The sequence below is a fragment of the Ascaphus truei genome, chromosome 12 (genome assembly GCF_040206685.1).
Source record: "Ascaphus truei isolate aAscTru1 chromosome 12, aAscTru1.hap1, whole genome shotgun sequence".
Lineage (NCBI taxonomy): Eukaryota > Metazoa > Chordata > Amphibia > Anura > Ascaphidae > Ascaphus > Ascaphus truei.
In genome coordinates this window covers 24,674,829-24,687,405 of record NC_134494.1, presented here as the reverse complement: position 1 = coordinate 24,687,405, position 12,577 = coordinate 24,674,829, and the positions used below count along the sequence as shown (strand labels likewise).

Sequence of the window (12,577 nt, the reverse complement as noted above, 5' to 3'; positions counted from 1 at the left end):
GACTGAATGAAACATGCAGCAGCCTATGTAGTATGGTTTGGCCCCTAGGGCTATGTGACACCCAGTAAAAGGGGGGAGGGGGAATTAACCCTCCAGTATTGGTAACCAATAATGTAGTATAAACTATGTTAGAGCTAGAACAAGTGGATACTCTAACTAACATAGCAACTTAACTGCACCAGTGTAATCAATTACACAGAAGTAAGGTACAGAAAATGTAGTGGTATAGGCCAGGGGTCTCCAAACCTGTCCTCAAGAGCCGCACACAGGCCAGCTTTTATGGATATCGCTGTTTCGGCACAGGTGGCTCAATCAGTGCCTCAGTGCTTGACTGGGCCACTGATTGAGCCACCTGCGCTGAAACAGGGATATCCATAAAAGCCGGCCTGTGTGCGGCTCTTGAGGACAGGTCTGGAGACCCCTGGTATAGGCAAAAGTGATGTTATAGGGGATCCTATCGTCGGGCCGATCAAGATGAAATGACTCGGCTATAGCTGTTGACAGATACCAAGATGCGGTGTGGCTGTATGAATGCCTGTGTCCATATTGATGAATGGACTAAACCGTTGGTATTCTGCTTAGCAGATAGAACAGCAAGGATGACCCTTTGATCAATTGATGCCACTAACAGAGCTGGTATACTACAAAACAGACTGGCTGTAATGTCACGGTTTGGTTGCGGGTATGCCGATGTCAATATTAATAAATGGACTCAACCGTACAGTGACAGGGGTACATGAATCAACAGACTGGTGCACACTTACTATGAAGAGAATGAACACCTATGCTCCTACTCGAGTGAGTATTTGCAGTTGCGAGGTCTGGCAGCTGATCGCTATGCGATGTTGAATGCTGCCACGTCAATGCTGACCGTGCACGTGAATGGCCGACGCTCGCGTTTCGCGTGAGAAACGCTTTCTCAGGGCAGTAATCGGAGGTCATTGGATCAAACTGCCATTACCACATTGTATTTTTTTTTCTTCTTTTCTTATACAAAAATGAGTACAATTTAATAAATGGCTGTTATGGTCCACATGAAGGTGCATATTGTGTCTAGAAAACGTGTACTTCAAATGAGCGAATGATCAGTAGTTGGAAAATGTACAGAAACTTACACTTGCCAAATGGAGTTAGAAAAAGGAAAAGTGGATATGTAGGCCTATGTGTTTCCTCCATATTTAAAAAAAAATAATATAGATATAGATATAGACCTATAGATAGATATCTCTTCTCAAATGAAAATATTACTGCATTTGCATGTCTTAGAGAGGTCTGCAACCTTGCCTCTCATCATTATTGAACCAGCATACAGTGCTTCCACTACAGCAAGGGATTCTGGGAAATGACATGCAAATGAGCACACAGTGCCACCTTTTGCTTTAAATCCATTTTGACATGGACCCCTATAAGCTTATGCTTGCTGCATTGCACAGCTTTTCAGCACAGCCTGGGTTAAGATGCCTAGCCAGCAAACCTACCCACAGGCAGCCGTTTCGACATTTTGGGTCTCATCAGTGTGAGGCTGGTTATAATGGCTTTGCAATTTGAAGCTTGGATAGGTATCCACCACACATTAGCTACGTTATGGTGGGTAAAAAAAAGTGATCGAGAGATAGATACTGTAGATCTCTATATCTCCTTCTTTTTATTTATTTATTTAAATTGTACAATCGAATTTCACTGTAGTAGGGTATAACTACTTATACATAGTGCTGCAGCAGGTAACGTGGACAATAAAAAGCTGTGCTTATTACAAGAAGCCATTAAATGCTAGATGCAGTGGGTACAGAGCATATTCCTTGATGTCGTCGTCATCGCAAAGACTTTCAGACCTAAAGACAAGGCCCATTGTGGTCACTACAGTATATGAACTGGCGAATAGCATTGTAAGCTGTACATGTTGGCTTAATGAGTCATTAAAAACAGGAGCAGCAATTACCCTGGCAAATTCCTGTACTGTAGGCACAGGGGCACAGTACAAACCTTTAGAAAGATATTGTACATATGGTAACAGTGTCTTCCCACTGTGTGTTTGGTATTTAGAGTTCTTTTATACAGGAACACTTTGCTAATGGATTTGTTTTGTATGTTAATAGCCACTAAGTATTGTGTTTCTTTGCAGACTCCTACACGTGTCTTTTGTTGGTCACTAGTGAAGCGTTGTGCTCACTGCATCCCTTTTTAAAACCTCACGTTTTTAAGCGAGGATTGTGGAACAATGTTTTGATTTTGAATAGATCTGTAAGAAAATACTCACTACAGCACTTTCCATTTTATAATCGAAGAGTAGGACTGTTGCTAAAACTGGGGATTAAAGACCCTCTTGGACTGAAGAGGTAACACAAATTTATAATAGCATTACTTCCACTTTAAACAGATTAGTATAACAAATCTTAATCACAATTGTGCACATGAATACTAAAGGAGTATTGCTTTTTATGCTATGGAATTGGGACATTCTAACTTTGTGTGTCCTGTAAAAGAATGTTGTTGGGTTTCTTTATATTGTTCCAGCCTATCACTGTTTCATCCTCTCGTAGAATATTTTACACTGGCAGAAAGTGGTTGGACGGCATAGCCAGCCAGTCCGTGGAACAGCAAACTTTTTAATTCTACCCAATGAGAAAAGATTATATGTATAAACCATTTTTTTTTTTAAATAAACGAAAAACAAGTTGTAGTATACTGTAAAACAAAGTAAAGTGCACTTAATCAGGGAGAAGGTAAAAAAAAAAAATCAATGGTGAGGGTCACCAAGCAGAGCACCCTACCTGACACCCACCGGGAGACAAATTCGAAGACTGTACCAGTGTACTCGGCGTGGGTGTACTCTGCCCGGATACAGGAGTGCACCACTGCCTGAACCAGTCATTTTCAACCATTTTTTTTTGGTTAAGGAACCCTGTGAAATTCTGAGGAACCACAACCCTCTCTAAGGGTGGGGCCATAGAGGGGTGAGGAGTTCGGAGCCACGCTGACGCTGAGGCTCGCCTGCTGAAATCTGTGCGATTCCATGCCCATGCAGGCGAGCCAGCGGACGCGATCGGAGGCGGGGGGAGACTGAGGGAGGTGGGGCAGTGATGTCACTGGGCCAAATCGCCCGCGACGCACCGACGTCAACGTCACGGCGCCGACGTGACGTTGACGCTGCTCCGCGCTGATTGGATGTTTTCAGCCGACAGCGCGCTGAAAAACAGCTTGGCTGTCGGATGAAAAATTCAGCGCCTGCGGATGCTCGCGTGAGCCCCCTCTCAAGGCATCCTCATTGAGGATGCAGGGGCTCAGCGCGGAGTGTCTGCACGGCTTAGCGTGGCCTGTCCTTCTATGGACTCGGCCTAATAGTGCTTCTGAATTGCTTCTGAGATAAGATGCGTTGTAAAGAACCCCAACCCTCTCTAATAGTCGATCTGAGATCAGATGCATTGTAAGCACAACCCCGGAAAAAGTCCTGACCTATTACAAAGCAAACATATATGGTATTTTAAACCCCCAACTTGTTGCACCTTTAACCCCTGAAGCACCAGATGGATTAAAATGCATAATTTCTCAAAATATTATCAAAAAAAACTGAAAGCTACCACTGTGCTTATTTGCATGTCATTACCCAGAATCATTGGCTGCAGTGGGAGCAGTGTGTGATAATGGAGAAAGACAGCTCAAGTTCTATTTTTATTTAGTGTACATTCCCTTTTGCAAATCCAGATTCTGTTTCAGGGGTGGCCAACTCCAGTCCTCAAGGCCACCAACAGGTCAGGTTTTCAGGATTATCCCTGCTTCAGTCAATGATTGAGCCACCTGTTCTGAAGCAGGGACTCACAGGAGACCAGTACTTTTTTTTTTTTTTTTTTTTTTTACACCTTTACCACCGGGATCACCATCACCAGATGGGACAAAAGTTGAATAAAATGGGGTTTATTCTGACAAGCCAGCAGACAGAAGAAATGCAAGATACAATACCAACTAGGGGCCTGGGGAGCCGACTCTAGCCTGGACTAGGTGCAGACGCCTGCTTCAGGTAGGCCTACCCTGTCCACTTCTCGTCCTAGTTCTCCAAAGTGCTATCCACACAATAGCAGCTTTGAAAACCCCGCCAGCTGGATCACCGTCAAACTCCAAACACTGGTACTCTGATCGGCAGCGCTCCTTACATAGCCCTCGTGGCTATCTTTGCTATGGAGAAGGTGCTGCCGACCAACCAGAGCACAGATTGACTGCACCATCTCAATGTCAGAGGAGTGGTCGTGCGGAGGCACTCAAGACCGTCCTGTCGCGACGGAGCTGCTGGGAAGTGGGAAATTCGAACTGGGCAATGAGAACCGTGCCTAGGGGCTCCTACCCGGCAACGGCTCCTGTTGGGTAGGCTCCTCAGTCTGCGGGGAACAAAGGCTCTGAAAGCCCATCCCCAGGAACAGTGCCACCCATCCCCACTCACCAAATGTCTTAACACCTCGCCACTCCCAGCCTTTGTCTCAATCCATCATTTCTATGCAGGCATTTCACCTGATCTAATCAGAGTCTTCCCTCGTAGAAATGAATCCACATTACCTGCAATAAAAGTCTGCTAGCTGGGGGTAAATACAGGCTTGGCAGGAATAAAAGTACTAGATACATTATATACATGTCCCGGTACCTTTCTCCCCCCTCCCCAATCCTCTCCCCCCCAATATATACATTATTAATCCCATTCCTGAGTTCGCAGTTCTGAGGCTCTTTTTCATTAGAGGTCAAAACATGCAAAATGTATGCACCATGCAAGCGCACATAGGCGGCCAAAAACGCACGGTTATAGGGGTAGCTAGCCGGGGTTTCACCTTTATTATTTGAGACCAGCTGCCCCTAACGTTACACTGACCTGTTGGTGGCCTTTGAGAACTGAAGTTGGCCACCCCTGTCATATTTGCAAATAAAGGATGCTAACATCACATCTTTCATTAACTTTCCCCCTCTCTGACTTATTGTAATGGACTTTTGAACTCGCTCAGCTTGATGGTTAACCCCTCCATCCACACATGTTGCCAGAGGGGATAGCACCACATTGCAGAGTCTCCTAGTATTGTGCTCATTCTTAACTAGGGATTGAATTCTGCAGCAACTGCAAAGCTAAATTGGCTATCAAGGGTTAAGAAAATAAACTACACAGGCCCATGAGGACGATGTCGAATAATATTCTTGGGCACTCAACATTTCCCCAAGCTAGAAGACTGCTGAATAACGATCATGGTGAATAGTGAGGTTGCGTTTTTTTTGTAAAGTTAAAAATGTCTTAGTAACCTTATAGTTGCAGAAGAACTACACACTGAGCATAAAATGGGAGGTTTTGGAAGCTCTGCACATACAATTATACCTTTTTGAAGCACTATCTTGTTGAGCCATTAAAATGTATTCCAACAAGCTATGAATTGAAAGGAGAATAATGGACGTATTATTGTAATGCACCTTTTAATCCCCCTCACAGCCTCATGCAGTAAAGGGGGTTAACTTGATTTGCTAATGTGCAGTGTAGAGCTGTAGACTTTTGTCTGAGATGTGAACTTGCTCTCAGGTTTTCATGTGTTAGCTATTTGTTTTTGTTGTTTTTTTTTTTTTTTTTTAGGGCTGAGACGAGTGCTTAAGTAAACTAAATAAATTGGCTGGGGTTTAAAATGTGTTGAATTCTGTCTCTAAGCAACAGCTCGGAGGCAGCTGTAAATAAGTACTTGACATTCACCTTGTTTTTGGCAAAATTGTGGTTCCCATGCGTGACAATTGCATTGCAAGGTGCGTTAAAAAAAGCGTGTTCTGCAGATCAATGCTTTAACATCACTGTTCGACCAAAATGGGGAGAAAAAAAAGACTGGGTGTGTGCCGAGCACGTGCGGACTAAGTGAAACTTCTTTGTGTTTTGTCACTGAAATTGTATTTTGATTGTTGTGAGGTTTGCTTATAAAAGTACTGGTACTGTGGCAGGTTTGCCTATAAAAGTACTGGTATTGTGGCAGCTTTGCTTATAAAAGTACTGGTACTGTGGCAGCTTTGCTTATAAAAGTGCTGGTACTGTGGCAGCTTTGCTTATAAAAGTGCTGGTACTGTGTCAGGTTTGCTTATAAAAGTGCTGTTTGCTTGCCTGACTGCATTTTCGTCTGCATGAAGGACTTTCAGTGCTGTGGGAATTTTGAGCCATCGGGGGCTCGTGCATGCGCCTGATCGCTTTTTCGTCTCCATCGACTTTCAGTGCGGTGACAATTTAGAGCAAGCTGGGGCGCACGCACCTGATCGTGACTTTTTCGTCTACACGAAGGAGTTTTAGTTCTATGAGAATTTATATAGGTGCCAGCAAAGAAGTTTTCACTTAACAAAATACTCTACATAGCTGGATTTTGTTATTTGATTTGTAATTTTGCTTTTCACCGTCTCTGGACCTCCGGCATAATTTGTGTATTTCAGTTTACTTGTAAGTTATACAGTAAATATGGATGCCATAAAATTGTAAAGAAAGTGTCATCAACCTCCTGAGACTGAGGCTCCGCTGCCTCAGTCAGCGCGCTCGCACTGCATGCAGGCGGCGCATTGAGAGGCAATTGACCGCTACCTTCGGGGGGGGGGGGCGTGGTTTGAGTGGAGGGCTGCAGCGGGGGTCTCCCGGGCTGCAAGAGGGTGAAGCGAGCCCCCACCCATGCCCTCTGCTGTGAGCCCCCCCAGTCGGTCCATTCGCCCCCCCCGGTCCATCCGTCCTCCCACACACAACACAACACACATACACACATACACACATATACACACACACACACACACACACACACACACACTTCCCCCCCCCCCCCCTACCTTTTTGGATTTGGGGGAAGCTCCGACACTCCAGCCCCCGGCGCTGGTAGGCTCACCAGCGCACCACGTGACGCGTCACCGCTCGGGATCGCAATCCTCTTGCTTCCCCTGGCGGCTGACGTGTCACAGCGCGTAGTGAGCCTCGCCGGAAGGAGGCAGCGGGGACAGATGGGCAGGAGGTAAGGGGCTGGTGGCACGCGCGCACCCGGCCGTCTGCAGCGGGTCCTCAGCTTTAGGCCTGGGACATAGTGCCCTTAGACAGTGCTGAGGCGCGCTGAGGCTCAGGGAAAGCGGTGCTTTCCCTGGCCTTACACAGCGCGCCATCAGGGGGCGGGCCAGTGACGTCACGGAGCTGGTTTGCCCTCATTGGGCAAACCGCTCACGTGACCGGCCCTGCGCTCCGGCAAGCGGGGAAAATTCAAAACGCAGTCAGACACACGCTTCCCCAAGCGTGCTGACGCGTGCGCGAGCCCCTACTAAAGCCGCTCTCATTGCGGCTGCAGGGGCTCAGTGCCGAGCAGCAGCACGGGTCAGCGCATAAGCGCTGACCATGTCCCAGGCCTTAGGCTGGCAATTTCAAGTCTCAGACAGTGTAATCAGTGTATTCTAATTACAAACCATTGGGCTTGCAAGGCAACAAATTAAAAACCCTCAAATACCAACAAATGAAATGTAAGATTTTGTACATGGAATATAACTGGTGGGTCATTGAGTTGTGTATCTGCCAACCACCTGAAATACCTAATGGTATCTGTGAACTCCTGAAAAGAATGTGTATCCTTTTTAAGCTAAAATAAATTATTCGTTGCATATCGTAAAAGTACCTTTATGTTATGTAGTCGGGTTGGAACAGTGAATTCATTCTTCATGTACAATTGCTATGGTAGGCTCCATTTGTTTTGTATGTATTGTAAACGTTTTATAACCAACTTTTTTAATGACGTGCAGTACTGTACATGTTCGTATTTACAAGTGTAAGATATCCGTTCTCAAGCCTTGTTAATGCTGTTGGAACGATCCTTTGTGGGAGGTAAAATAATTATTACATAATTTACGATTGTTATTGGCCCTAACTTAGGTGCTCCTTGTAACATACCTTTTTCAAGTAGTGTCTCTTACAATTAGAGTTAGAGTTTCAACACAGAGCTACTGTAGGGCCTTGATTGTTAATACATGCCAGTAATCTTATGAGGTGTTGCTGCCTCTACAAATATTACATCCTATTTCCACACCCTCCTTTTTGTGTTTTATTCAAACATTAAAAGTCAAGTTAGGGAAAGAAATACCTAGTTAAAAGTGTAACAATGGCAGATATCAAAGGATAGTAACACAAATACTAAGAAAACCGAATGTTGGACTGGGTCCTTCATCTGTTCAGTGCGATTTTAAGCCATCCATGAGGGAAAATTGAATAGAGCATGATGTTTTAATAAGTTGAATTTTGGTGAAGATTTTTATTTTTTTTCCTGTGTAGATCCCAGGAAGATGCAACAAAAATCACTGGAACAGTCATTTAACAAACCGTAGTGACTACTTAATTTCTAGTATCTGAGATTACCGGTGGGCTCTGGAGGGATATCCAATTTATTCTCCTAGACACTTTATTTATACTGCTCAGATCTGAACAAAGGACAAGAAGTTACATTAATTAAAAATTATTATTTTTTTGCAGAAAAGTGGCGGCAGTCTGTGCTGATCTAAATATTGTCAGGCCATCGGAGACACTAGTGTACTGCCATGCTAAACCACATTTAATAAAAATGCTATATAGGTTTATTTGTTTAGCCATCAGTCTTATCCTAAAGTGTTATTAATCTGGCACCATTATTAAGTAAAATGTTCATGTATACTTAAGACCAGCAAATGTCACATTGTGCAAACTATTTTCTCTTGGGGTACCCAGGCTGCACATCTTGTTTCACATCATAAGGTTTGGTCCCCTGTGGCCACGGCTCTGCGCGCCACACGCAAGACACGATTTTTGTCTCTTGGTGCGGCGGCTGAGCATTGTCCACGTCATGGAGGCGATTCAGCCAATGAGGGTGGGCACCAGCCACGTGACATCATGGCTGCGCCCCCGCCACGCTCCCCACCCCCCCCCCATCTGATCTCCTGGTCTAAACTGCAAGCACAACCGGAGACTACAGGTTGCGGCTGAAACGGGTGCACGCGCGCCAGCAGACGCTCCGGCGTGCTTCCAGCCATGACCACTGGGGTCGTCGCCTCAGAAGGTTGAGAGTGCGTTTTTTTCACACTAGAGACCTAAAAGGCCAAAACTGTATTTTTTTTTTTAGTGAGCATGCCTACTGTATATACCATTACTTCCCTTCTCTCCTCCTGCTAAGGGTTTGCATTTTTAGAGTAATCATTGCTACCTAACTTCAACTTTAAATGGGATGTTGGGCGTTTGTACTCCTTGGCACTAGTGTGGTATAAAGGCAAGTCAAATGTAATTTGCGGTCTTGATTTTAAGATTGTTACACAAAGCAAGGTCGCCCTTATTCAATTTACTTGTGCATGTTACATAAGCATGTGTGTGTCGGTACATGAATAGCTTTTGTAACTTTGTGTTTATAGCAGAAAGAATTAAGTATTTTAATCAATCTGGCACACAAGGTTAACGTTGGTTACAAATTGTCTTAAAAATACATGAATTGTTTTACGGCAGGACCAAACACATTATTATTATTATTATTACAATTTTTTTTTCTTGCTTATCCAAGGATAAAGGATTCCTGGTTTTGCAGGTGGGGGGTTGAAATATGGCTGTCCTGCCACTAGAATAGACGTACATCTTTTAAATGTAACTTGAAATAGATGACTTTGTTTACTGCGGAAACTATCAGGGGTGTGGCCAAGATGATGGCGTAAAGCAGGCATGTCAAACATGCGGCCCGCGGGCCGCATGCGGCCCGCAACGGATATTTTTGCGGCCCGCTCACAACCAGCACGGCGGTCGTGTGTGTCGGCGAGCGCGTGTCGGCGGTAAAAAGTTTTGGCCGCGGGAGAAGCGAGCGCGGGTGTGGGGGAAGCGAGTAGCACGGGCGGAAGTAAAATCTGTCCTGCAGCGGCTGGAGGCGTACGGTGGCCGGGTGCAGTCAATCTGCACTCGTGCCGTGTGTGGGAGGACACGGGGGCGGAGTCAAAACCCCAACGGAGAGACTGCATTCTCCCTGAAGCCTGGTAAACCAGAGAGATCATGGCCGCCCCCCTCCATGAGGTGCAGAGAGTTCAGCAGTTCAGTGGAGAGCCCACGGACAGGGGTATGTCTTCACAGCAGCCCCCCTCCCCCCTGTCAAATCTCTGTGTGAGCTGCACGTGCAGAAGGAGATCTGTGTGTGCATCTCTATATCTGTGTGTGTGTGTGTGTGTGTGTGTGTGTGTGTGTGTCTGTCTGAGTGTGTGTCTGTCTGAGTGTGTGTCTGTCTGAGTGTGTGTCTGTCTGAGTGTGTGTCTGTCTGAGTGTGTGTCTGTCTGAGTGTGTGTCTGTCTGAGTGTGTGTCTGTCTGAGTGTGTGTCTGTCTGTGTGTGTGTCTGTCTGTGTGTGTGTCTGAGTGTGTGTGTCTGTGTGTGTGTGTGTGTGTGTGTGTGTCTGTGTCTGAGTGTGTCTGTGTCTGAGAGAGAGAGAGTGCCTGTGTCCCTGTGCCCCTGTCCCTGTGCCCCTGTCCCTGTGCCCCTGTCCCTGTGCCCCTGTCCCTGTGCCTCTGTCTCTGTCCCTCTGTCCCTGTCCCTCTGTCCCTGTCCCTCTGTCCCTGTCCCTCTGTCCCTGTCCCTCTGTCCCTGTGCCTCTGTCCCTGTCCCTCTGTCCCTGTCCCTCTGTCCCTGTGCCTCTGTCCCTGTGCCTCTGTCCCTCTGTGCCTCTGCCCCCGTGCCCCTGTGCCCCTGTGTCCCTGTGTCCCTGTCCCCCTGTGTCCCTGCCCCTGTGCCTGTGTCCCTGTGCCTGTGTCCCTGTGCCCCTGTCCCTGTGTCCCTGTGTCCCTGTGTCCCTGTGTCCCTGTGCCCCTGTCCCTGTGTCCCTGTCCCTGTGTGCCTGTGTCCCTGTCCCTGTGTGCCTGTGTCCCTGTCCCTGTGTGCCTGTGTCCCTGTGTCCCTGTCCCTGTGTGCCTGTGTCCGTGTCCCTGTGTCCCTGTCCCTGTGTCCCTGTGTCCCTGTGTCCCTGTGTCCCTGTGCCCCTGTGTCCCTGTGTCCCTGTGCCCCTGTGTCCCTGTGTCCCTGTGCCCCTGTGTCCCTGTCCCCCTGCGTCCCTGTCCCTGTGTCCCTGTGTCCCTGTCCCTGTGTCCCTGTGTCCCTGTGTCCCTGTCCCTGTGTCCCTGTGTCCCTGTGTCCCTGTCCGGTCCCTGTGTCCCTGTCCCTGTGCCTCTCTGTCTCCCTCTCTCTCTCTCTGACTCTCTCTCTCTGACTCTCTCTCTCTGACTCTCTCTCTCTGACTCTCTCTCTCTGACTCTCTCTCTCTGACTCTCTCTCTCTCCCTCTCCCTCTCCCTCTCCCTCTCCCTCTCCTCCCTCTCCCTCTCCCTCTCCCTCTCTCCCTCTCTCTCTCTCTCTCTCTCTCTCTGCGCCTCACTCTCTCTCTCTGCGCCTCTCTCTCTGCCTCTCTCTCTGCCTCTGCCTCTCTCTCTGCCTCTCTCTCTCTGCGCCTCTCTCTCTGCCTCTCTCTCTGCCTCTCTCTCTCTCTCTGCGCCTCTCTCTGCGCCTCTCTCTCTGCCTCTCTCTCTCTCTCTGCGCCTCTCTCTGCGCCTCTCTCTCTGCGCCTCTCTCTGCGCCTCTCTCTGCGCCTCTCTCTGCGCCTCTCTCTCTCTGCCTCTCTCTCTCTGCCTCTCTCTCTCTGCCTCTCTCTCTCTGCCTCTCTCTCTCTGCCTCTCTCTCTCTGCCTCTCTCTCTCTGCCTCTCTCTCTCTGCCTCTCTCTCTCTCTCTCTCTCTGCCTCTCTCTCTGTCTCTCTGTCTCTCGTTTTTATCTTAACTGCCCTATACCTACACCGAAATAACCTATTCTGCTTTCTTCCGGATCTGACTCAAGTTTCTCACGGGGGACATCGGAAGACAGGTAGGAAACATCTCCCCTCCAGTATAGTACCTTGTGGGACTACGGATCAGGTAAGATTCCAGGCGGGATTGCTGCTTTGGAAATCAAGAGGGGCATCCTTACACTGGTTAATGGGTTCAGAAGTCATTCACATCTGGCTTTTTTAGTTTTTATTTTCGTTTTGTGAGACACACACACACACACACACACACACACACACACACACACACACACACACACACACACACACACACACACACACACACACACACACACACACACACACACACACACACACACACACACACACACACTACTTTTCGAAATAAACCTACGTTTCTATGAAAATTTAAGTTTTTTTTTTTTTGCGGCCCACCTAGACTTAAACCTTGTTTATTTGGCCCTTGTTAGCATTTGAGTTTGACATGCTTGGCGTAAAGCTTTGTGTAAATGTTATTAAATATGAAGTCCTGGGCCTGACCGCAATTCCCAAGAATAATAAATAGATATTTGTAACCGTTGCGGTTAAATGTATCAAATTATACAAAAATAAATAAATGGGATTTATATGTATAATCTCTCATGCAAAAATAGTTATACTGTCATACTGCATATCCAGGCGAGTATATTAAGTACACAGACGCAACAGTGAAAAGTGTTTGTCTAAGTACTATAGAGACACAGTTATGACGTCTTTTATATATTGAGGCAAAGTTTTTAAACCAGGGGAGCAAAAACCTTTGCTGATGT

General features: G+C 46.8%; 1 protein-coding gene across 9 annotated transcripts in view; it reads left to right on the top strand.

Moving 5' to 3' along the window:
• The window catches only part of STK33 (serine/threonine kinase 33), a 79,085-nt gene that overhangs the window by 10,982 nt on the left and 55,526 nt on the right, over nucleotides 1-12,577 (top strand). For 5 of the 9 annotated variants that reach the window (XM_075567044.1, XM_075567042.1, XM_075567041.1 and 2 more), the window contains exons 1-2: nucleotides 9,982-10,067; nucleotides 11,822-11,898. The exons of 1 other annotated variant lie outside the window; for it this stretch is intronic. In XM_075567044.1, the coding sequence (XP_075423159.1) occupies nucleotides 10,004-10,067; nucleotides 11,822-11,898 (141 nt within the window). In that variant the 5' untranslated portion in view covers nucleotides 9,982-10,003. Of the gene's footprint in view, nucleotides 1-5,199; nucleotides 5,221-9,981; nucleotides 10,068-11,821; nucleotides 11,899-12,577 lie in introns of those variants that run through there. 3 more of the 9 variants (XM_075567038.1, XM_075567036.1, XM_075567037.1) reach the window with 3 other exon arrangements.